General features: G+C 59.2%; 6 protein-coding genes across 6 annotated transcripts; 2 read left to right on the top strand and 4 right to left on the bottom strand.

Moving 5' to 3' along the window:
• Window positions 1-43: 43 nt before the first annotated feature.
• Window positions 44-2,823, bottom strand: BXZ73DRAFT_42888 (uncharacterized protein; the record flags this gene model as incomplete). The annotated part of the gene is made up of 8 exons (XM_048019045.1): window positions 44-836; window positions 889-1,013; window positions 1,063-1,194; window positions 1,246-1,439; window positions 1,498-2,297; window positions 2,347-2,411; window positions 2,501-2,529; window positions 2,592-2,823. 8 exons carry the CDS (start codon window positions 2,821-2,823, stop codon window positions 44-46), a joined length of 2,370 nt encoding a protein of 789 aa, XP_047880551.1.
• Window positions 2,824-8,153: 5,330 nt separating this feature from the next.
• Window positions 8,154-11,236, bottom strand: BXZ73DRAFT_42742 (uncharacterized protein; the record flags this gene model as incomplete). The annotated part of the gene is made up of 6 exons (XM_048019016.1): window positions 8,154-8,791; window positions 8,842-9,173; window positions 9,415-10,026; window positions 10,076-10,530; window positions 10,598-10,753; window positions 10,805-11,236. 6 exons carry the CDS (start codon window positions 11,234-11,236, stop codon window positions 8,154-8,156), a joined length of 2,625 nt encoding a protein of 874 aa, XP_047880550.1.
• A 1,391-nt stretch (window positions 11,237-12,627) lies between these two features.
• Window positions 12,628-14,455, bottom strand: BXZ73DRAFT_88757 (uncharacterized protein; the record flags this gene model as incomplete). Its single annotated transcript, XM_048025074.1, has 7 exons — window positions 12,628-13,086; window positions 13,180-13,307; window positions 13,367-13,458; window positions 13,514-13,683; window positions 13,738-13,835; window positions 13,892-14,142; window positions 14,199-14,455. The coding sequence occupies 7 exons, from the start codon at window positions 14,453-14,455 to the stop codon at window positions 12,628-12,630; spliced, it is 1,455 nt and encodes a 484-aa protein (XP_047880549.1).
• Window positions 14,456-15,134: 679 nt separating this feature from the next.
• On the bottom strand, window positions 15,135-18,095 carry BXZ73DRAFT_98970 (OPT oligopeptide transporter; the record flags this gene model as incomplete). Its single annotated transcript, XM_048027847.1, has 15 exons — window positions 15,135-15,181; window positions 15,233-15,556; window positions 15,610-15,698; window positions 15,756-16,308; window positions 16,362-16,574; window positions 16,626-16,655; window positions 16,706-16,765; window positions 16,821-16,908; window positions 16,973-17,310; window positions 17,379-17,505; window positions 17,562-17,570; window positions 17,626-17,681; window positions 17,734-17,768; window positions 17,837-17,896; window positions 17,947-18,095. 15 exons carry the CDS (start codon window positions 18,093-18,095, stop codon window positions 15,135-15,137), a joined length of 2,178 nt encoding a protein of 725 aa, XP_047880548.1.
• A 997-nt stretch (window positions 18,096-19,092) lies between these two features.
• On the top strand, window positions 19,093-20,281 carry BXZ73DRAFT_88755 (6-phosphogluconate dehydrogenase C-terminal domain-like protein; the record flags this gene model as incomplete). The annotated part of the gene is made up of 3 exons (XM_048025073.1): window positions 19,093-19,647; window positions 19,814-19,859; window positions 19,962-20,281. 3 exons carry the CDS (start codon window positions 19,093-19,095, stop codon window positions 20,279-20,281), a joined length of 921 nt encoding a protein of 306 aa, XP_047880547.1.
• Window positions 20,282-20,770: 489 nt separating this feature from the next.
• BXZ73DRAFT_88754 (uncharacterized protein) lies at window positions 20,771-22,655 on the top strand (the record flags this gene model as incomplete). The annotated part of the gene is made up of 5 exons (XM_048025072.1): window positions 20,771-20,974; window positions 21,131-21,790; window positions 21,847-22,008; window positions 22,082-22,236; window positions 22,604-22,655. The coding sequence occupies 5 exons, from the start codon at window positions 20,771-20,773 to the stop codon at window positions 22,653-22,655; spliced, it is 1,233 nt and encodes a 410-aa protein (XP_047880546.1).
• Window positions 22,656-22,659: the final 4 nt, after the last annotated feature.

The raw sequence follows: 22,659 nt of genomic DNA, 5'->3' as shown, positions 1-22,659 counted from the left end.
CCACTAAAGGTGAGGGGTGTGAATCACATATATGCGTAACAACTCAGTTGTAGAAGAAGCCGAGGAGGTGCGGATACTCGAACCCGCTCTCCGCCGTCCACGTGTCCGTTCTAATCTTCATGACCTCGTCCCAGAACTTCGTCGTCGTCTGCGACCCGTCCTCCAAGAACTTGCGGATGTGGCTCTCCCACTTCTTCATCAGATGGAACTTCGCCTCGTGGCTCGTGATGTACACCCCGTCGGCGTCGAACGGCGGGAGGCCCTCCTGGTACGCGACGAGGCCGACTTGAGCGAGCCAGTAGAGCGGGAGCGCGTTGAACGAATACCGCTGCTGCGACTCGGGGATGTCGCGCGGCGACTCGGGCGACGAGAGCCACGACTGCAGCCAGCAGTGCAACAGGATTTGCACATGGAAAACGCGGACCTTGTCGACGTAGTGGGGGTTCAGCTTCGGGCGCTGAACGTCGCTGCCGGTCGCAGCTTGCTGGAAGGGGAGGCGGTCGCGGAGGTAGAGCTCGAAGAGTTTGCGAAGGACAGCGTGGATCATGAGGTAATGCGCGAACGGCGAGACATTGAAATCGCGGGGCTCGTTGCTGGGGTTGTCCTGGACGAGGAAGTTGTACATCGTCTTGATGTACTGCCCATGGAGCCTGCTCTCAACAGTGCCGTATTTGGATGGCTGCTGGAGGACCACGCCCCACTCTTCTGCGCTGGATGCTGCCCACAAGGCATCTTCGGCAGGTAGACCCAACGTAAAGTGCTCGTTGTGGAAAGTCGGCTGGAGATTAAAGTAGATCACATGACTGCAGTCATGACAGTATGAAATCCATATGGCGCTGTGCGTTTTGTGAGCCAGTGTTGAGGGGACATCGCATGGCACCAACTTACCGCTTGGCAGTCTCGTACTTCACCCATTTGCGCCATGCTGTTTCGACGGATCGAGGATCCGTAAAATCGATAGGATCGTGCTTCCACTCCCGAGTTTGCTCGATGAAACCATTCATTCGTAACATCTGAAGCATCCTTTAAACTGCAGCTCCAGAACGAACAGAACGAACGCACCATAACAATCATGCCATGATAAACGTTCGACTTGGCACGCTGCTCCGGGTCCTTGTGGTACATACCAATCGTCTGTATTAAGCACGACGCCAGCGTGAGCTGTGTCATGACATCAAATTCTGTCGCATGCGACTGCAGTAGATGGCTCAGTATTTCGAATCCCTGTTGCGTCACTCAGCTTACCAGTTCCGCGATGATTTCGTCCCGAGTCGAAGCTAGGATTTGTTGAATAAACTTCTTCGACCCGGGCGTCTTTGCGTATAGGGCTCCGCAAGCTTTCGAAGCCTTAACAAGAAGGAGATGTCGAGGTTCCTTGAGGAAAGTCGATTGGTGAAGGATCGGCAGGTGTTGCAGGAATATGGTGAGGAACGACGTTACTAGGAACAGATGTGGTCAAATGGATCCTTTGATGTAAGAGATGCACGGAAGACATACTGTAACTATAATACTCCGAGATCGAGGGCATGCCACCCATAGTAAGACCGTGGTCACCAGTAGAAGTCGACTCCATGATTTCAGTTTCGGGAATGTGTTCCATCGGATCTGGGGTGGCCCCCATTGTTGCAGGCAGCGAGTATATACCGAGCTGTGTCGGACCACTGGTAGTTTGGGTGATAATATCGAACATCTCGGGATCGAGCATGGTAGACTCCATGCGGTCGGTGAGCAACATCGTAGGATCCTGCATGAAGTGCTGTCCGGGGATGGAGGGATGCTTCTCGAAGCTGGACGTGAACAGGTCGGTGAAAAGACCGTCGTACATCTGGGTGGAGGAGAAAACGTCGCTGTAGGCGCGCTCGTCCTCGCTGGTTCCGTCAGTCGTGGCCAGCGCAGTGTTGCTCGAACCCGCGAGCGCGAGAGCGCCGGATGAAGACGCGGCTGTTTGGGAAGCGGACGCCGGCAGCGAGAGGCCGTCAAGAGTGCCAAAGCCGGTCATCGACGCCGCGAAATTGTCGAGCAGTGTGGCAGGCATCGCGAAGTCTGCGATCGGCGAGGTTTTGGTGCTGGCCGCGCCCTGGCCCGAACCAGAAGCTTCTGGCGAGTCCTGCGAGGAGGAGCTTCCGGAAGAGGCGCCTTCGGCGTCTGCCGGGGCCTTGTTCCCTCGGCGGTCTGCCGAGGTGTATACGCACTCGCGGCCGCGGGCCTTGCACTTGGCGCACGGCTGCTCGAGATCGCAGCGCACTTTGGACTCCGCGCAGCTCTTGCATGACTTCCTGCGGGACCGATTGACAGATCTGCGAGTCATCAGCAACGGCGCTCGGAGAAGCATGTGGGGCTACCTACGACTCGCAACACGTCCGTTTGTGCCTCGTCAAGAGGTCGCTCCGCGTGAACTGGGCGTGGCAGCGCTGCAGAAGAAAACCACAGGAGCCAAGTGTGGCGAGGGAGACGAGTGAGCTTTCATGGGCATCCGGGCCGGGAGCAGTGGCGGACATACTTCGCACTCATACATACGCTCATTCGAATCTGTGAATATGATGCATCGTTAGCACTTGACGAAGATGATCAGCGAGCAGAGCGAGGCCTACGCGTCTTCATGTGACGATTGAGATGGGTGGTACGAGTAAACTTGGCAGGGCACAGGGGACACAGCTTGGTCTGAGGGAGAGTGGGGATGTTTCCCCTGTGCGAGCGCATCTTGGACATCGAGCCTGTGCGGGTCACAGACGCCGCGGGGGCCGCGGTGGACGCAGCAGCATCCAGAGGGGCCTCGTTTGTGGGTTCAGCTGTCGGTGCCGGCTGAGAGGCGTCGGTAGACATGGTGGTGGCTTGCGGAGAACGTAGTGGGTTGGATTGATTAGCCGACGCCGAATTATAAGACGGCGCGGCCGGCCTGCCTCCTTTGGTAGAGCGCCCACCCATCAGACCCATCGCCGACGAGTACGGCGTACGCGTCTCAACTCGAGGCCAGTCGACGGAACCTATTAGTCCCACCCTCTGGTTCCCAAATCTACAAATCTTCACAGCTCAGTTGGACTCACGCACAGCCCAAGTGAGCCACTGCCTACGGTTTGTAAGCCGCGCTGGCTCGACACGGCCCAGTCCGTACAGATCCCAGTCTCATTTAGGCGCTGGCGATCTAATGTTGCGTTCTCGGCAAGATGCTGACTAGTTCACCTGTACCTCACGTTATCACAATCAATTGATCTGTGATCACCCCCCCGGGGTGATTCCCTTTCCGGTAACTGCGAACGGCTCTAAGCCTGCAAACCGTAGAGCCTCTACGGAAAACGATCAAGATACCTTGTTGGGAAACATTAGAACGGGGCGCATGCCCAAGTCCCCCGCCCCCCTTCCCCGACGTCCCCGAGGGCCCGGCCCAGCCCTCCTCCGCGCTTCTCCGATGCACGTGAACGGATCCCGCGCCGCGCCCCCTGATGGCCGCCTGGTCACCGCCTTCCGCCGTGCCGCCCGCCTTTGATGGCCGCCCTCTCCCCCCTGCTCGCCGTCCCCGACGACGAGCTCGCTGTTCGCGCTCTCCCTCCTGTTCCCCTCCCCCGATTCACGCCGTTCTTTTTTGTATGTACTTGTATTACTAATGCGCATCTATATACATAACTCGCCCTTCTGAGCCGTGCTCTGTGATGCCTCCACCGCCCACTGCCCCCCGCCACTGCCCGCCGCCCCCGCATATGGGGAGGGCGGGACCTTATGTCAGCATACTCAACGCCTGGGCGGCGGGCAGAACTCTGATGGCGCGGGCGCCGCGTGGACAGGCACCGCGGCAACGGTTGATGCAGCGCGCGAGGCCCGCGCCATCAGCGCGAGGTCCGCGCCATCAGCGCGAGGCTGCCGGCGCCGGCGCCTCAGACTCAACGCCTCCTTTTGATGGCAGTCAAGGCCATCGAGAAAAAGGACTTTCCTCCGATGCTGCCTCACATTGAGATGTCAAACCAAAGGATGTATATCATGAAGACCTTACCAACACCTGCAGGGAGTGCTGTATACTAGTAGACACAGTGTACCAGCAGCTTCTATGTCTGCCATCAAAGCTCTTTTGATGGTGCTATATTTCAGGCATGATGATGGGAACGAGTCGGCACACATGTTCATTGACATCGATACAGTGTACGTGTATCCACTAAGACATACGACATGAGATTGTACATAGAGTATCATAGAGACCCCGCCACTCAAGCCGTGTTCTCATTCTGGCCGGCCTGGGCAGCCCGGCGCGCAAGAGTCCGAGCATTGGGACCCCTCGGGATACCCTTATCCTTGCGGGGCTTACGGGGCACCTTCTGCGGGAGGAGCGCGCTCTGAACGCCACCCGCGACATGGTTAAAAGGGTCGGGGACGGCGCCGAGGGGTTCGGCGGTGGGCATGCCAGGTAGAGGAGGCGCCGAGGGCATGGGCGTTGGCGTGGCCTGGAAAACGAAGGTGAACGCGGTCCCAGCAGAGAATGTGGGCGTGGGTGAGGGCAGCGTGGGCGTAGCGGAAGACGCAGGCGGAGTGGAAGACGCGGGCACGGGTAAGGGCGGCGCAGGCGTAGCGGAAGACACGGGCACGGGTGAGGGTGGCGCGGGCGTAGCAGAAGACGCGGACGCAGGCAAGGGCGACGAGGGCGTGGGTGCGGGTGACGAGGGCGTGGACAGGGGCGACAAGGGCGCGGGCGTGGGCAATGAGAGTGTGGGTATGGGCGACGAGGGTGCGGGCGCGGGCGACGAGAGCGTGGGTGTGGGCGTGGGTGCAGGGGACGAGGGCGCGGTGAAGGTGGGGGACGACGCGGGCATGGTGGAGGACGATGCGGACGACGTGGGCGCGGGTGTGGGCGTGGGCGCAGGTGTCGGAGTGGCCGCACGCGAAGACATCGTGGGCTCGGGGTTGGAAACTGGCCGCTGGAGGGAGGCGATAGTGTCTGCATTGAATGTCACAGCGACTGGGTTCAGACCAGCGTCGTAAGCCTGACGCCAGGCCGCGAGCTCCTCTTTGGTGAGTGACCGGAAGCGTGCGATGTCGTTCTCCCAGGCTGAGCGAAGCGTGTTGAGGAATTTGAGGGAGTTGAAACGGCCGGGGGCCTGGAATGACTCCAGCGGCCAGTTCTCGAGGACGACGCCAAGCTTGTAGGTAATTCTTTTGGGGAAGTCACTGTACGACATTGCAGAGGGTTTCCCCCGGGTCGACGTCGACTCTAAGTACACCAGTTAGCGAGTGAAAAACACGAGAGGGCAGGGACTTACGAAGCTTCTCCAGGATTAGAGCACCGACCTTGGACTTGAGCTCCAGGACGGTATTCTTGTGCTTCTTCGTCAACCCTGCATAACCACACCACAATAAGCACTTGAAGAAGCCACCGTGTGTTGTATGTACGTACCATTAAGTCCCGTGAGGCACCATGCTTCAATGCGCGAGGACAGAGTGCCCAACGTCGCGCCAGTGAGCAGCTCAATAAACTCCTCGATGCGCGCGCTGGTCCGGTAGACCCAGGGCTTGAGGTAGTTGGCTCGCTCGCCACGGCACGCGATGAGCAGAACCTCCGCGCCAGTGCGCTCGTGGAGATCATCGAGCTGCAGCGCGGGTGGCCATAAGCGAGGAGGACATGGGGGTAGGAGGGAACTGGGCGACGCACCTCTTGGACGACCCTTATCAAGGTTGCGCGCGCATCATTGAAGTTTGCGATGGGGAGGTTGGGGACAGCGCGCCCACGCTCCTCACGCCGCTCAGTCAATTCTTCGACCGTATCGCGGCACATGTCTTCCCGGTCTTGCTCCGACATCGTGTGCCAGCGTTCGGCGAGGTTCTTGATGAACTCAGACGACACAACGTCGTTCGTGTTCATTTCTGACAGGTGCGCGTTATTTATGAAACAACGGTGACAATGCATAACATACCTTTGTTGTGCCGGCGAAGCTCCTTGCTGACGAACGCATTCCAAAGCGACAGCGCTCGCGGCTCCTTGAAACGGGAGTTGCTCTGATGAAGAATGAGTCGGTAGTACCATGCCGCGCTGTGCTTACCCAGCTCCTCGTGGAGCGCGACGGCGTGGTCCCAAACCTCATCGCGGATAGTGTCAAGCCGGTCGCTGAGCGCGCTCTTGTAGAGCCGAGACTTCTCACGAATTGCTTTCTTCTCCGCATAAGAAAGCTTCGGGCGTGTTCGTCGGTGCGAGGACCATGGTGTTTTGACGCGTCGCTTTCCCATCTTGCGCGCACCCTTAGGTAACTTCTCGATGCCGCTATGGTTGTTTGACGGGGGGGCGTCTGCTCTGGCGCGTGCCATGCCGGCAGCGGGAAGGGGGAAGCGCAGGGAGGGCGGGAATAGAAGCGGGGGTGTGGGAGCGAAGAGGCTGGTTGCTGGGAGAGACCCAGGGCGGAGTGAGAAAAACACCGCCCGAGTGTGTTGACTGGAACACGTGATGGAGTTAGCAAAAAATGTTGATCCATTGGTTACTCATCGTTATCGGATGGATACATGATGGCGTCATACAGACGCTCTAGCCGTAGCCCATCCCAGCCGTTGTACTTGGAGCCGTCGTACGCGAACTCCTTGCGCGAGGACGCACCAGCAAAAACCTGTAGCATGATCATGAGCTCGGAGCTGTCCGGGTTGAGCTCCACGAGAATCCGCTCAGCCCTTGGGCCGAGGTCGACAGGGAACGGACGGTCCCCCCCAATGGCTTCCTCAGGGGGAATGAAGAGCGTGCGGATAGCCGCGGCGAGCGTACTGAGGCCCTGGATGTCGCTGTGGTCGCGCGCGGGTGGCGCGACGTCATCCCGAATGCTCGCACCCTGCGTGAAAGCTATGGCTTATCAGTCGACGTCAGGACAGAGAGCGAAAAGTCCTACCGTGCGCGAGCGCGTCTTCTGACAGAGGCGTCTGCTCGCGCTGCTTACCGCGCGATGGGGTGGGAGTCGACCAGGAGCTTCGCGACGACACCGTGAGGGTGCCAGGGTGCCGGGCGCGACCACGTACAGGGGTGCGGGGGACCGAGAGCGTTGAGCGGAGCGGGGCCGGGATCGGCTTTTCGGCGTCGAAGTTGAGGGGGAAGTTATGGCCATGCTTCGCCATCACGTACGCGATGGCGTTCGCCACGGAGAGGCCCTTCGTGTCGAACCGCATGCACCGTCCCTTGCGTTGGACGTTCGGGTCGCCGTCTCCGATTTGAAGGCCAACGTGGATCCTAATGATAAGCTCAATACACCAAATGTATTTGTATATGCCAAGACTTACCAAGAGAGCCCGACAAAAACCCCTGTGTGACGACCAGCGAGGGCGACACGGATACCGTAAATCGAGGACTTGTTGCGTATGAGGACCTGAGCCTCCTGCACACGCCACGCCGCCAGATGCACGTCGTTGGCCGGGGTTATGCGGAAGACGGAGTCGTTAAGACCATCGATCGCCTCCGCGTCGTGCCGGTCCATGCAGCAGACGACAATGGGGTAGATGTTGGGATCATTGCCGATCCCAACAGGTGGCCTGTACAGCGTGGGTGAGCGGATGACAGCTGTGAGAGCGCTTTCGATTGAAGAACTCACCGGGTATTCATGATGCGTGGCGTCAACTGTGCGTGTGCACTCGGGCCCAGTAGGACATACCATGGGCCGTGAAAGGGGGCCTGATCTGAGTTTGATGTGTTGTGCATGCGTGGCAGAGGCAGCGAAGAGAAGAAGAAGCGAAGGGGAGGGGACAATCGATGGCAGGAAGCAAGATATGACAGACTAGCGCCCACGCTTCCCAGCTGTGATCTCACGCGAAGTTGGTCTTCGGATGCCATACAGCATTCCCTCGACATCCGAGCAGAAAACTAATACTTGACATGCATTTGTCATGCATGCCGGCGTGTGCCCCGGGTATTTGATGCATCATTTGATGCGTGTATCAGTATGGCATGGCTCGCGGCGAGGTTGCGTGCAGAAGCTCATGCAACTCATGCCTCGAGTGTGCACAAAACGTATACAAACCGTGCTGAAACCGTCACAGTAAGATCCAGGTCAAAATATTGCCTGGAGCACTTAAAGTAAACACAATACACTATGTCACATGCGTTTTAAGGCCCTCAAACACAGGGGAGTAACATGTAGCTATGTTTTTGTACCACATACAAGCCGTTTCCAACGAGCGCTAGCGCGTATCGGTGGCGATCTAGTCTACTGTGCTATGTAATCGAGAAGCGCACCTGCCTGAGCCTGCGCATCGTCATCATACATCTCCTCGGACCCTATGTCAGTCTCGATCGTGCCATGATCTGAGAAAATGCGGGGGATGGAGTGCTCCGAGGTGACCGCTCTTCCCTCACGGCGGCCCGGCGTCTTTTCGCCCGCGAAGCGGGGGTCCTTATGTAATTCATCGAGAAAGGCCAGATTGTACGCATTCTGGGCCTCACGGTGACGGATGAACTCCAGGGTCGGCCCGTGGAGAATGTCGTTGGAATCCTTGAGTTGCTTGAGGAGAGCGGCGAAGTCGTCCTGCTCGTCGCGGATGTGTGTGTGGAGGCGACGCGCATCACGATACACGATCTGGATCTCCTCGCCGGCCCGCTGCAAGCGCCGCCAGGTCCCGATCGCCTGCCGGACTTCCGGCCGCGCCCAGGTTTTCCCACTGACGTCATTCCATGATCCATGCAGAAGCGCAAACTCCCGAACAAACGAGTAGTGGGATACCTGATTCCAGTCGACGAGGGGCTTCTGCAATGCGGCAGCCACCTTGTTGTACGTCGCGATCGCCCGCCGAATGGCGGATGACCTCTTCTGCATGTTCTTTGCGATGTGTGTGCGCATTTTGTACCCTGATGTCTGCTCAATCAGCGATCATTTGCATGATCACGCGATCACTCACCTGTCTGTGCGAGATGCAACTTGTGGAGTTCGAAGAGGCGTTGAATGACCAAGCGCTGTAGCTTTCCTAGCGCCTGGTGATAACGCCGAGTGGCAATGTATGCCTTTGCTGTCGTATAGCGCGGGTCAGTGGGCAGCCATCGGGCCATGTTCCAGGTATCTTCAATCTCGGCTAGCTCCTGATCGAGGGTGTCGATCCGCGTGCGCAACACGCGGTTGACGCTCTCGGTCCGCCGCGTCTCCCTAGCGTGTGCATTGTAGTCGGTGATCGGGCCCGTGTATGGGGCCTGGAACGAAAGCCCAGGGCCTTCGGAGGACGAAGTGCCTGACACGCTCGCGTCTGCCACGCTCGCGCCCCCCGCACCCACGCCCCCCGCACTCGCGCCCCCCGCACCCGCGCCCGCGCCCCCCGCGCCCGCGCCCGCGCCCCCCGCGCCCTCACGCGCGGCTCCCGGTGGCCGCTGCCCGAGCATGAAAGCACGGGTTGTGGGGTTGCGGGTCGCGCGATTTGTGGCCGCGCGAGTCTTCTGCTCGTATTCCTCCCTGCGCGCAGGTCAGTGGCACGTCGCGGCACAACCGAAAAGGGACGCACTTCATCGCCCTTAGGTCCTCTAGCCGCTCGACATAGCTTAGAGCCCACTCGTCATCCGGATTTTCATCACGCAGTGTCGAAAAATAAACGCGCTCCTCCTCCGCAGCTTCGATCAGCTGCGCTTCCGTCAGCTGGAGCTGAGGCAGTACAGTGCGCAGGAACTCCTCGGATTCCTCGACAATTTTCATTGCCTGGAGGTAGTTGTTACGAAGGAAGATCGCGAGATTTGTGTATTTGTCTTCATCCCACCGGTGGAAGTGAAGGGTGATCAGAGCGTGCCGGCGGTACTTGCTCGCGTAGCGGATGATCGAAGCCAGTGCGTTTGATCCGCTGAAAATGCGCTCCATGGTTTCTAGATCTTCGATGCCAGCGCCCGTGATGACGTTTGGATGGTGATGGAGCTGGCACAGGTAAGAATGAGAGTACCCATGGAAAGCGTTGACAATGCAGAGTGAACCACGCTTCCGGAACTCGGGACCGGCGCTGCTCCGTGCAAGGGTACCTTGGAAGACACAGCCGATGTCGTACCCAAGGAGAATGTTGCCGGGCAATTCGGTGTTGATCTTGTCCACCATCGCGATCCCGTACTTGGCGCTGGGAATGATCCGTCAGGTACGCGCGTTGCGCAGCCATCACCACTTACAGTTCACCACTCTGGATCATGTCCGCGATCCAGAGAATCCTCCCGTGCCTGCACGCGCTCGCGAAAATCCCAGTCTCGTCGAACCCACCCCACAGCTTCTTCTTCTCGTCCGCAGCCGCTGCCTTCCAATTCGTGGCGCACGGGCTTGGGGCGCCCGCCTCTCCATCCGTAGGATCTCCCTCCGTATCAGTGGGGTCCGGGGCAGACGTGGGAGCCGGGTCCGTGCCGTCGACGTCATCGCCATCGCCTCCAAGATCCGCAGTCGGCTTCGGCTGTGCCTGGCGTGCCGGGACTTGCTTCGCAAATTGATCAACAAACGCTGGGGGCAGGTAGTAGGGGTTCTTGTGAACTCGCCGGTCCCCAACATTTCGATACTTGCGTAAGAGCCTCTTCAGCGAGTTGTTTGCATCCATGCTACCTGTTCGGTCGAAGCGGAGGGGGACTTCTCCCTCCAGCTGTGTGAGAACTCGTCAGCCAGGTACGCTATTGGCGCTCTATCGGCATAGACCAAAGAACACGCACCTTGTATCCACATGGCGGGCATCCGAAGCGTGGGCGCCAGTTCGGATCACCGCGCCCGAGCAACTCCTGAATTTCGGCGTCGACGTCATCGAGAACCTCTAAATATATGTCAAAAGCATCTGCAAGTGCTGTGCGATAGTGCCGACGGTATACCATCTGGTTTTTCCAGGTAAGCCTGACCCATATTGGCGCTATTAAGAGACTCACATAATACTTGTAACAAACGAGCTTTGCGAAAGCCTCTGTGCTGAAGGATGGCTTAACAAGCTTCAGGCACCGGAACAGTTCCAGCGTCTCGAAGGATATCGCGATCGACGGCCCGACGGGGGTGTTGCCGAGATATCCGGCCAAGGCAAGTGCCTCAACTGTCCACTGGCCAGATGATACAACCACGCTGATCTCCTTCCGCAGGCTGTACAGATCGACACACACAACTGTGTGTTCTGAAGATGGTGCCCCTTCTTCCGAGGGTGTATTCTCTTCAGGTGCTTTGCGCTTGCGCTCCTCTTGCCGGCCTGGAACACGGTACTTCCACCGCAGATAAGCCGCCTTCACGCGCGGGAAAACTTGCTTCCAGTTGTCTTCCCGCGTGCGGAGACGATCGCGCCAGGTGCGCTCATCTGTGCGCACACTGCACATGATATGTTATTTCTGCACCTGGTCATAGATCCACGTACTCACCCTGTTGTTAAGTTGTTTTCTAGAGCCACACGGAAAGCTTCGACGTCCGGGTCGTCGGCCCAAGCGCCGTCGTTGTCGTCGTCCTCGCCCGTGCCGATGTCAGCATTGTCTGCTGTATTGCTGATGTCTCCTAGGTCGAGCCCTTGCGTCTCATCTATCTCGAAGACCGCCATTGCTGCCGCGCGATCTAAGCCGCTGAGATCTTTACATTTGTGAGTTCGTATCTAGCTGCTGAGTCTCTGCTCTGGAACATACTGTTGATGAGCTCGTGACGCCGCCTGCGCGCAGCATCGTCCGCGGCATCCAGGTCAACGGCGCGGATTGTCTCTTGCTTGGAGGTACGTCCACCCGGCCCTTTGTTCTTTCCGCCCCTGTTTCTGCTCCGTGGGCCCATGATAGTGACTCCATCCGATACTCGGTTGCTGCCAGACTGCGAGAAGGACATGGTGGTAGCTCAGTCAGTCTTTCGATCCCTCTAGTGATAGTATTATAACGTGCAATCTAGCGTGATCGCCATCAAAAGGAGGCGTTGAGTCTGAGGCGCCGGCGCCGGCAGCCTCGCGCTGATGGCGCGGACCTCGCGCTGATGGCGCGGGCCTCGCGCGCTGCATCAACCGTTGCCGCGGTGCCTGTCCACGCGGCGCCCGCGCCATCAGAGTTCTGCCCGCCGCCCAGGCGTTGAGTATGCTGACATAAGGTCCCGCCCTCCCCATATGCGGGGGCGGCGGGCAGTGGCGGGGGGCAGTGGGCGGTGGAGGCATCACAGAGCACGGCTCAGAAGGGCGAGTTATGTATATAGATGCGCATTAGTAATACAAGTACATACAAAAAAGAACGGCGTGAATCGGGGGAGGGGAACAGGAGGGAGAGCGCGAACAGCGAGCTCGTCGTCGGGGACGGCGAGCAGGGGGGAGAGGGCGGCCATCAAAGGCGGGCGGCACGGCGGAAGGCGGTGACCAGGCGGCCATCAGGGGGCGCGGCGCGGGATCCGTTCACGTGCATCGGAGAAGCGCGGAGGAGGGCTGGGCCGGGCCCTCGGGGACGTCGGGGAAGGGGGGCGGGGGACTTGGGCATGCGCCCCGTTCTAATGTTTCCCAACAAGGTATCTTGATCGTTTTCCGTAGAGGCTCTACGGTTTGCAGGCTTAGAGCCGTTCGCAGTTACCGGAAAGGGAATCACCCCGGGGGGGTGATCACAGATCAATTGATTGTGATAACGTGAGGTACAGGTGGACTAGTTTTACTCAAGTTTTACTAGAGCCTTACTAGTCAGGTGTTTACACATGCATGCTTCAAAATCAATTTCGACCAGCCTTTACAATTTGAATTGAGGCGCGCATCAGTCCCTGCTCACAGGTACACGATGACCGCCTCCGACGCCAACAAAGAGACCGTCAGGCTCCCATCATCGCCTACGGCCACCTCCTCCATCTGCTGCGTGCCCTGCGCGACACAGTCCGCCGAGAACGTCCCGTTGCCGCCGATCGTCACCGGCGCGCCTAGGTCCGCGCGCGCCGTCGCGTCCGGCGCGGTCATACGCTTTGCGCGCGCCGAAGTCCTCGGGAGCCCGGAGGTCGTAAGTGCGACCGTCGCGTTCGCGCGCGCGCCCGTGCCAGCGAAGTAGGCGGAGTTGGAGAGGAGCACGCGGAGCGGCGCGCCGGACGCGGAGTAGACGGCGTACGCCGCGATGTCGCTCGTCGAGTCGTCGAGCTGGGCGAGCGTCGCGCCGTCGGCGCCTAGGAAATCTGAGACGAAGATGGCCCCAAAGTAAGGTGAGTATACTGCCTGCTTGCCCCACCAGCAGTAGGCCTGTTGAGATAATCATCAGCATCATGCAGCAAACTCGAAAAAGGAGCCGTAGAGGCCGCAAGACAAGCGATAGCAGGAGGTTTTAGCACTCACACAGTTGCCAATCGTGCCGTGATGGAAGTAAAGGCGTTCAACGCCAATGAGCGCACTCTGAAGGGCATAATCGACAATCCACAGCGCCGCTCCGAACGTAGGACTAATGCCGCCACCACCGCATGTTGCTGTGGGGAGAAAATAAATCAGTTATATTAGCGACCCAGTGTCTCCTTTGGATACTCGCCCGAGTTCGTCTCGCCGAAGAAGAAATGCTTCCCAGCGCTGCGTGAGGAGTTTGCGTCGGTCTTGAATTGATTCACGTAGGACACTATGCCTCTATGCGGCAAGTTAGAGCTTCTCCTCATGAACCATGAGGACAAGATATCCTCACGGGTGACGCATCAGTTGAGTGAGATTTGTGCTCGCGCCATTGCACGCAGACTGCGGGTACGAATGCCGGGAGATTGACTTGATAGTACTGAGTGCCGCGCTGCCAATCCTAGAAACCAAGGTCGCAGTGCTCCAACTAAGGTAAACGGCGCCTTGGAAGACATTTCCGAGCTATGAAACGGCTCTTCAGTATGAAAAAAAATGAGAACCTAGAGACAGACAGACCGTAGGTGCCATGTCGGTGAACCATTTGCCCTCGTTCGAGATGTCGATGGAGTTGCTCCAGCCAGTGTTCGCGGCTATGGGAGAGCTGGACGAATATACTGCAAGTGAATATTGTTAGCAACCGGAACTTTTTGAAAGGTATGGATCTACTCACAGTCTGGTTCATTTCCGAGTTCGACGGCAAAGAAGTTCGTCATCTCTGACAGGGCAAGGGTGCCCGCAGCAAGCGAGTTCGACTCGTGGTTGAGCTGACGGTTCAGGCCAATCGTGACATCGTCCACGGGGAGTTTCCCAGCGAGAGTGAAGAAAGACGGTCCATAGGTGAGACTGGCAGGTGCATCAGCAGGGTCGGCGACGGTATAGTTGACGGCAGATTGCAGGTTGGGATCATAGGTTGCACGGTCCCTGCGTGACAACAATGAGTGTAGGGCAAGATACTCACGTAAAAAAGAAAGACTCACTGGGTGGTTCCCCCAATGCGGATCGCGGGTGTGGCCCCACGTAGGTCCGCGAGGTTATTTAAGCAGTTGTTAGTGCCGGATATGTTCGTATAACCAGGGAAAGCAAAGAACTCGATGGAAATGCTGATAAGAGATGGGTCGACAGTGACAGAGCCGGAAGGAGGCGTGGAAGGGACAGCAATCGCGGTCGCGAAACGGAGCCAGGCGAGACCAGCCAAGACGGCCGCGCCGGAGGGAGTTGTCCACTGACGAATCATGACGGAGAACTGCAATGCTTGCTCAAAGAGGCCGCGATGCGCCCGCGGATTCACAGACTTATATCCATATGCTGTGTGCCTGAAGATGCGCGACGAAGCACGACAACGGAGCAGCAGATCGTTTTTGCTTCCACGAGCGCCGGCACGGTCCGTGACGACCACGCTTCTACGTGGTCGCGTGGACCGGCAACGCGAGGACGGGCGGGCCCCGTCGGTAGCATGAAGGGTTCAGCAGTGTCGCATGAGGAAATAACACACGCATGACGCACCTGCAAGCCATAGGATTCCAGGAAGCCTGGTCAAGGCTCTAGCAGTGCGTGATACGGAAGCAGACAGTCCAAGCTAGGCAATAGTCTTCTGAGAAGTTTGAGGTATGCATTGAGCCTCGGGCCCCGGCATCATGCTTCGAGCTCAGGAGGCCGCAGACCATTCATAACACGGTCAGAAGTGGAGATGGTATCCTGTGGTACGCCTCTGTCGCTCAGCCAGCCTTCTCACGCACGGGCCGGTGCCACGTGCTTCCACGTCGAGCACTTGGCTCGTGGTGTAGTATGGTGGTCTCGTCAAAAACAATACATCTCCCCAACACCATTATACATCAGCTGTCGTACAGTTCATACAGCCAAGAATATATCCACCTGACCTGTACATCCTCAACTCAGCGTCGAGTCCGAGCCCTTCAACCACAGAATTCAAAGCCTGGGCAACCGACAGCGGTTCCATGGACTACCATGACTCGTCAGTAACTCATCCCAACAACTTCCAGACCACACTCACCAGACCCGTCGACCTTCGCGACCGCCAAGAGCGCCTGGAACACGCCTCCGAGGCCCTCACCAGCGAGCATGCCAGCCGCGACCGCAAACATGTACATGTCGAAGCTCTTCGGGTTCCGGCGCGCCCAGCACCAGTTGAAGAGCGAGCCGACGGCCATAGCGAACGAGAAGGGGATCTGAGGCGCGACGAACGCGAGCCCGACCGCGTTCCAGTTCGGGATGTAGATCCAGTAGCGCTTCGGCACCCAGAGGTGCTTGATGACGACGGAGGCAATCGTGAAGACCCCGAGGCCGATTGCGGTGAAGCCGGCGGAGCTGGGGATGGCTGTGCAAGGAGACGGTGAGTATGCGTGGAAGAGAAGGTAGAAAGGGACGTACGGAGGCTAGGCAGAGCCACTGCTTGAGCGACTGCGACCCATGCAGCGATACTGGGAGCTTGATACGTGCACTCCAGTGCCGAGGCCTCCCTGAAAGAGAAGAGCGTTAGTGGTTCAGAATATTCCATCAAGCACCTGGGCACGCACAAGATACACGGGCTTGCAGTAGTGAACAGGATGAACAGGCCGACGTTCAGGAAAATGGCGACGACGGCTCCGCAAAGCTGTGCCACGAACTGGTTGCGAGGTTTCGCCCGGAGGAGATAACCGGTCTTGAGGTCGCCGGTCATATCGGTGGATTGCGCTGCCGACCCTGCAGCGATGATTCCCGCCGTGAGGTTGACGGTCTCTGCCGTTGCGATGCTCAGGCCTGCGCCCTTGCCAATTCCACCGAAAATGAGTTGAGAGGCCTTCGCGACGGCGGTAACAGGGTTCACGTCGGTCGTGCCCGCCGATTGGACGCCGACGAAAGAGAACAGGAAGCCGAGGATAAGTGAGAGAAGAGCCTCTCCGACGTTCATGTGGAAGATCGTCGCAAGGATCGCGCAGCACATGATCACGGATGCGAGCAAGCCGGTCGTCCACCAGAGTGTCGGGACCCGATCTTCGACGGGGGTTTCATCTTCATCGTCCTCAACTGGGGCGTCGGGGTCGGCGCGCTTGAACCATGTCTTCGGGTTCGGGTTCATGTGGTGCATGGCTGGGGTACGCGATATGAGTGACTAGGAAAATGGAGGGTTGAATCATGCATACCGGAGAAAATGAAACCAGAGTTCATAGCAAGGTCGGTGAAGGAATAGCATAACATCATCATGATACCGGGCCAGAGGATCCAGTAGCGCGGCGACGGGGCTTGAGTAAAGTCCGACTGGTGTGGGAACGACAAGGCGTTGTAGGATACCAGTGGGAATTCATCGGAGATCGAGACTCCAACAGCACGGCCGGTCTTGATCAAAGAAGGTGCGACTGCGAGCGTGATTAGTATTACTGGAACAAACATCTGTGAAAACAACGTACTGATGCCCCATGCCAAGATTGAGCCACCGACTGTATGCGCTGTGTCAGATGATGTCGATGCTGCGGGAAATCACACTCACAGAAACTCCAACTGGCGTTCAATCCAGATAGCATACCGGCACCGAAGAAAGCAGGCGTGACTGTAGGAAGGATTTAGGCCACGTTATCGTGAAAACGTAATTATAGTATACGCACATTCAATGTACCAACCGTAGTTCTCCAAGGCAATAATGCTAGTGAAACCGATGCGGTATAGCGTCCATCCAATGTGCCAGTCGAACAGCTAGAAATATCATCAGCGGATCGCTAGACACGCATGCGCTGTGACAGAAGGTGAGAGCACTCACCACCCCAGGCGCGTATGTGCTCACGACTTTCCAGCAAAATACGAGGACGAACGCGTACATTAGCGCAAGGGACTTCTTCCTCGCAACGGTCGCGCCCGTACGGCTGTTGTGCAGCGCGTTGATCGTGACCGCGGTTGCCGCGGGCGTGGGGAACGTCAGCCGTTGCTTGACGATGTAGTACTTGCGGAGCGGGATGACGAAAAATACACCGAAGAAGCCGGCGCACGCCGTTATCGCGATGAGCTTGCCAATGTCTTGCTTCGGGAGGGCCGAAAGTAGGCCGAGTCGGTACATCGCTGGGACGGCGCTCACAAAGAGGATGCCAAGCCCTCCAGCAGCTGTGTGGCAGTGATGATAGTTCGTGAGCACGTGGGAGATGGAGCCGCTGTGGAAACCGAGGGCACACCTGTCGCTGCGCTCTGAACCGTGCAATTCTCCTTGGGGCCGAAGGGACCTCCAAGCAGACGTCCGAGGATGCCGGACTCGGGCACCGCGCGGGAAAGCGGCTTGATGATGGCGAATCCAAAGATAGCCTGAATTCATATCAGTGACTCCCCCTTAAGAAATAGCGCACTAGCGGAAGGCTTACCCCGAAAAGCTGTCAAAGCTGTCGAGTCAGCATATAGGAGCGAGCGGAACGTAGGTAGTCATACCTGGGGGCCGAAGGTGAAACCCGTTTTCAAACCCAGGTAGATGTTGGAAGCACCGACTGCACGAGGGATCTCGGTGAATCACCCACAGGCAAAAGCTCATGAACATACCAACGGCGCCGAGGCAGCACCCCACGACGATCGCTCTGCATTGCATTAGTTCTCAGACTTCAGGATCTAGCACGACTGGATCAGAGAGTGCGCACATGCGCACCTCAGCGTAAGCTGGTGAGTCTCCACCATCTCGTTAGGGTCCCGCGGGAACGGCCGAGAGCTGTACTATAGATCAGTGAAGAGATGAAGAGCAGCGAAAGCCCGGCGCACATATCAGGAGTTTGGAGCTCCATCTCGTCTTCAGCCGCAATGGCCTCAGTTTCCATCATGACATGCTTCTCGTTCGTAGAGCCCTGGGAGGAGGCTTCCTGGCGTTGCTCTGTGGTCAAGTCCGACTGGAGCTCGTTTGAAATGTTCATCTTGGCTGGACGGTCGCTGTGAGATCAGCGAAGCAGCACAAGAGACAGGGACCAGCTGGATGGACAGGGGGATGGAGAGACAGCAGGCTCGCACGCCACGGGTATGGAACCCGGAGGGCATATATGCGTGCTCGAGAGTCGGACGCGCTCCACGGCGGCAATCCGACTTCTCTGTGCTGCGAACAACTGCTGGAGTCACCACGCGTGCGATGAACCCGGAGCCTGTGAACCCGTTTGAAAACTGGCAGCTGGATGCAATCTATTCGCAGGGTCGTGCGTATTCTCCCACCACTTAGCATCGAGTTGGCTCGCAAGGACCACGAGGATGGAGGAGGGCGGATCCAGCTGAGTGAAGGGCAGTGTGCAGGACATGTGGTGGAATGAATGAAGCGCCTGTGAAGAAGCGTCAGTGAAACCCCGCAAGGAAACAGAGCAAGCATCATGTCAACTTACGCACAACACATGAGATCGCGGTATTCACAGAGGACACGCTTGCGCGGTCAGAAAACGTGGCCTGGCGCAGCGCAGCGCGGCGCGGGCGTCCGCAACGCGACCAAACCGTGACGCGACAGGACGCGACCCGCTGACAGAGGTGCCAGACAAAGCTTGGCGCTCCCGGCTTGTGTCTGCTTTTCCATCATGCTCTCTATGAAGGTGGTCGTCTCTTACTTGTCTCTTACGCCCCCAATCGCGAGAACTCGTCATGGCGTCACTCGACGCCGATCCCCAGTCATTACATAGTCCGGATGCGCACTTCAGCTTCGTGACTACTGGACAGCACTCAAGTACTCAACGCCCCCAAGACCTTCGCCGTCGTCAATGAGCCCCAAGAAGCACATGTTTGTGCAGACGCAGCTGTTGTAGGAGTCTGGATGTGGGTGCGCTCTCTGCTTAATCTCCCGGTCTCGGTCCCATGCGGTACTTCTGGGTGTCGTGCATATATAAAAAACTTATCTCTTCGATATCTCTTCTTCCTCACGCTCACCCAACCACACCAATGCTCGCCCCCACCATCGCCATTATCGCCCCCGGTGCCATGGGTGCCGCCGTTGGTGCCCGTCTGGTTCGAGCGGGCTGCTCTGTCCTCACTTCCCTCGCCGGCCGCTCTCCCGCCTCCGCCGCGCGCGCCCGTGCTGCCGGCATGGTTGACGCAACCCTCCCCGACATCTCGCGCCGTGCCGACTGGGTGTTCAGCATACTTCCCCCAAGCTCTGCGCTCGCGTTCGCGGAGAGCTTCAAAGCCGCTCTCGTACGGGATGAAGACAGGAAGGGCAAGCTCGCGTTCGTCGACTGCAACGCCATAAGCCCCGAGACGGCGAAGCGGGTCGCGAAGGTGTTCACCGGGACTGGCGTTCGGTTTGTGGACGCGGGTATTGTGGGTGGGCCGCCGACGGACACATACAACCCCGCATTTTACGCCTCCGCCGAGGCTGAGGACATGGATCTACTCGACGCGTTTGTGGGTTTGGAGAAGTACGGGTTGAGGGTCGAGCCATTACGCGGCGAAGGTACCGGTGTGGGTGATGCAAGTGCGCTGAAAATGTCGTATGCAGTGAGTTCTATCTCCATCTATTGCGCATATATGCAGTGTGTACATCAGCTCTTCCACTGGATGCATTGGCACATCCCCCTGATCCCACGTCCATCCCCGATGTGCGGTCCGATCTCCGGTCTACTTGTGATAAATCTGCTATGGCGAAACTGACCATGCTGCACAGGGGATCACCAAGGGTTTTCTGGGCATCGCGACGACCATGATCCTTGGTGAGTCTAGTCTGGTCTTGCCACGTTCCCCGCGTCGGCCTTCCCCAAGATTCGCCACTCTTGATGGCTTTCCCAGCTAAACTTCGAACTCGAATCTGCCAGCCGCGCACGCATCATCCCCCGCCACTGCCGAGGCGCTCTTGCACCAGCTCGGAGAGTCACAGCCAGCCTTCCTGGCGCGCATTGCTGGCGGCATCCCCGGCATGCTCCCGAAGGCGTACCGCTGGGTGGGTGAGATGGAAGAGATCTCGACGTTCGTCCGGGACGGCGTAGGCGAGGGCTCTTCGCAGATCTATGACGGGTTCGCCCAGACGTATGCCAAGGTCGAAGAAGCACTGCCGGACGGCAAAGAAATCAAGGTGCTCAAGGGGTTTGCGGAGGGCGGGAAGGCTATTCTAAACAACTCCGGAGGATTGAAGTGAATGACATGGATCTGGGTGCGTGGTAGGGAGCGCAGACGCCGGGTGCGTCGAACTGCCTGCCCGCGATTCGTCGGCGGCTCCCTTAGGTTGTAACTTAAGCAACTACCTTTGGCTTCTCAGTCTGGGGGACGTTATGTCCATGTACCTGCCATGAATAACGGGAAGATAGTACAGCCCCGGCTGGAAGCGCCTGCCGCCGACCTCGAATCTATCACCTTGAGATGCGAGTACGTTCCTTACGCCCCGACGCCGCCGCGCGTGCTTCGCAGTCAAAGTCAAGGGTAATGGATGGATGAGTAGTTCTGAAAACCCAATCAGGCTTCCTCGGTCGCGGGATGATCTGCTGTTTGGCCGGTTCGCACGGCACGCGCTGATGATATTTCAAGTCGCCCGACGCAGCCAGCAGCACGTTCGCCTTCCCCCCCGCTCTCCCCGACGACGGCTGCCGTGCAGGTCTCCCCTTCTCCCTCGACACCCATCATGTCAGCCATGGACCAAATCCCTTTCGACATCTGGCACCTCATCTTCCAGCTCGTTTGCACCGACGGTGGTGCGGGAGGTTGTGCACTCGCACGGACCTCCCGCAGTTTCCGCGCGTTATCTGCGCTAACCCGCTTTCACACCGTCTGGCTCACGAGCATCACCGAAGTGAAAAACTTCCTCATTTGCGTCGAGCGAATTCGCCGCTTCGGCGTCACACGGCCAACCTCATCTTCAAGCCCCGCCCCGACTTCGACTTCAACTGCGACCACCACTTTGCACCGCCGCTCTGCGCCCGCTCCATCTTCACCGACGCCTTCTTTAGCCGCGTCTTCGGCGACTCGTGACTCTACGCCGGACCTCGCCCAGACGCGATCGGACTCCAGCACCCCGTCCCCTCCGATCACAATCCGCCACTTGTTGCTCTCCTTCGTTGCTCCGACGTGCGACGCGCCGCCCCGCTCGCTCCGAACATGGAAAGACTACGCGCGCACCGAACGAGCGCTCGTATTCCAAGTGACGCAAGATCATTACTCTTGGGAGGCAGCCAAGACCGTATGGAACGCCGAGGCCGTACTTCACCTCTCTCACCTCCTCACGCTCGCCGCGCCGACGCTACGCTCACTCGTCCTCGTTCAGTGCGCCGAAATCCGTCTTCCGCTCCTCCGCGTCCCCGACGGCGGCTTCCCCGCGCTCGCCGAGCTCACCCTGCTCGCGGACGACCGCGCGTTCGTGCGCGCGCCGGGCCCCGGCGCCCTCGTCTCCGGGCAAAACGACCCCTCCGACTTTGACTTCTACGGCGTCGCCAACGACTTCTCGCCCTCCGCCCCACCCACCTTCCCCGCTCTCACCCACCTGCACGTCGTCTGCACGGGCCCCAAGCTCCACGGCTGGGAGCGCACCCTGCCGCGCTGGACGACGCTCGCCCCCGCCCTCACCCACCTCCGCGTCTCGCAAGCGTCCGCGCGCGTCCCACCCGTGCTCGCAGAGCTCCTCGGCGTCCCGCCCGCCCAAGAGCCCGAGACCCCAGTCACGGGCCCGGACGGGTCCCCCGCGTTTGCCGTCCCCTCCGGCGCGGCGCGGAGGACGCGTCCGCGGCGGCGTCGACCGCGGGCACGCTCGGCGTCGCGTCCGACGACGGCACCGAGTCCGCCGCGGCGCGCCGCTTCCTCGCGGGCGCGGACGGCGCCGCGCCGCCGTGGCCCGCGCTCCGCACCGTCGTCGTGCAGATGTCCGGCGCGCGCAAGGTGAGCCCCGACGCGGGGCGGGCGGCGGACCCGGGCGCGGCGGAGCTCGCGCGCGTCGCGGAGGTGTGCGGAGGCGCGCGGCGCGAGCGCGGAGGTGTACGCGCCCCGCGTCGTCGCGCTGCGCAGCCGCGCGTACATGCCGGGCCACTGGGAGGCGCGGCTCGCGTGGGACTGGCGCGAGCGATGCTGGGCGGGCGGGTGCTGGACGGAGGACGAGGGGACGAGCACGTCTGGAAGGCGTTCCTGCCGCTCGTGCGGGGTGAGACGGGGGCGGGGGCGGGTGGGAGGCCTGCGCGGAAGGGGCGCGTCTCGGTGAGCATATCCGATATTGGGTTCGGGGGGCGAGAGCGGGCGCGCGGGGACGGCGGGCAGGGGGAACAGCGGGCGGGGAAGAGATGGTGGAATGTGCTCGCGAGTGGAGTGGCGCGGGCGAGGAGGAGGGGCGATGCGACGACGCTGCGATAACGAGCTCGGGCTCGTAATGCGGATCTTTGATGTGAGCCTAACGGACTATGTCTCAGCTGTATCCCTGTGGTCTGTGAGTACTGCCTGCAATGCACCGTCTTCCGTACTGAACGTTGAACCTTGACTAGAGGATGACCTGCGTCATGAACGACAGACTCATCATCGTCGCCGCCCCCGTCTGAGCTC

The sequence above is a fragment of the Epithele typhae genome, assembly GCF_022376455.1.
Source record: "Epithele typhae strain CBS 203.58 chromosome Unknown BXZ73scaffold_9, whole genome shotgun sequence".
NCBI lineage: Eukaryota > Fungi > Basidiomycota > Agaricomycetes > Polyporales > Epitheliaceae > Epithele > Epithele typhae.
Note: the sequence above shows the minus strand (reverse complement) of the source record. Positions and strands in the feature narration are given on the sequence as shown.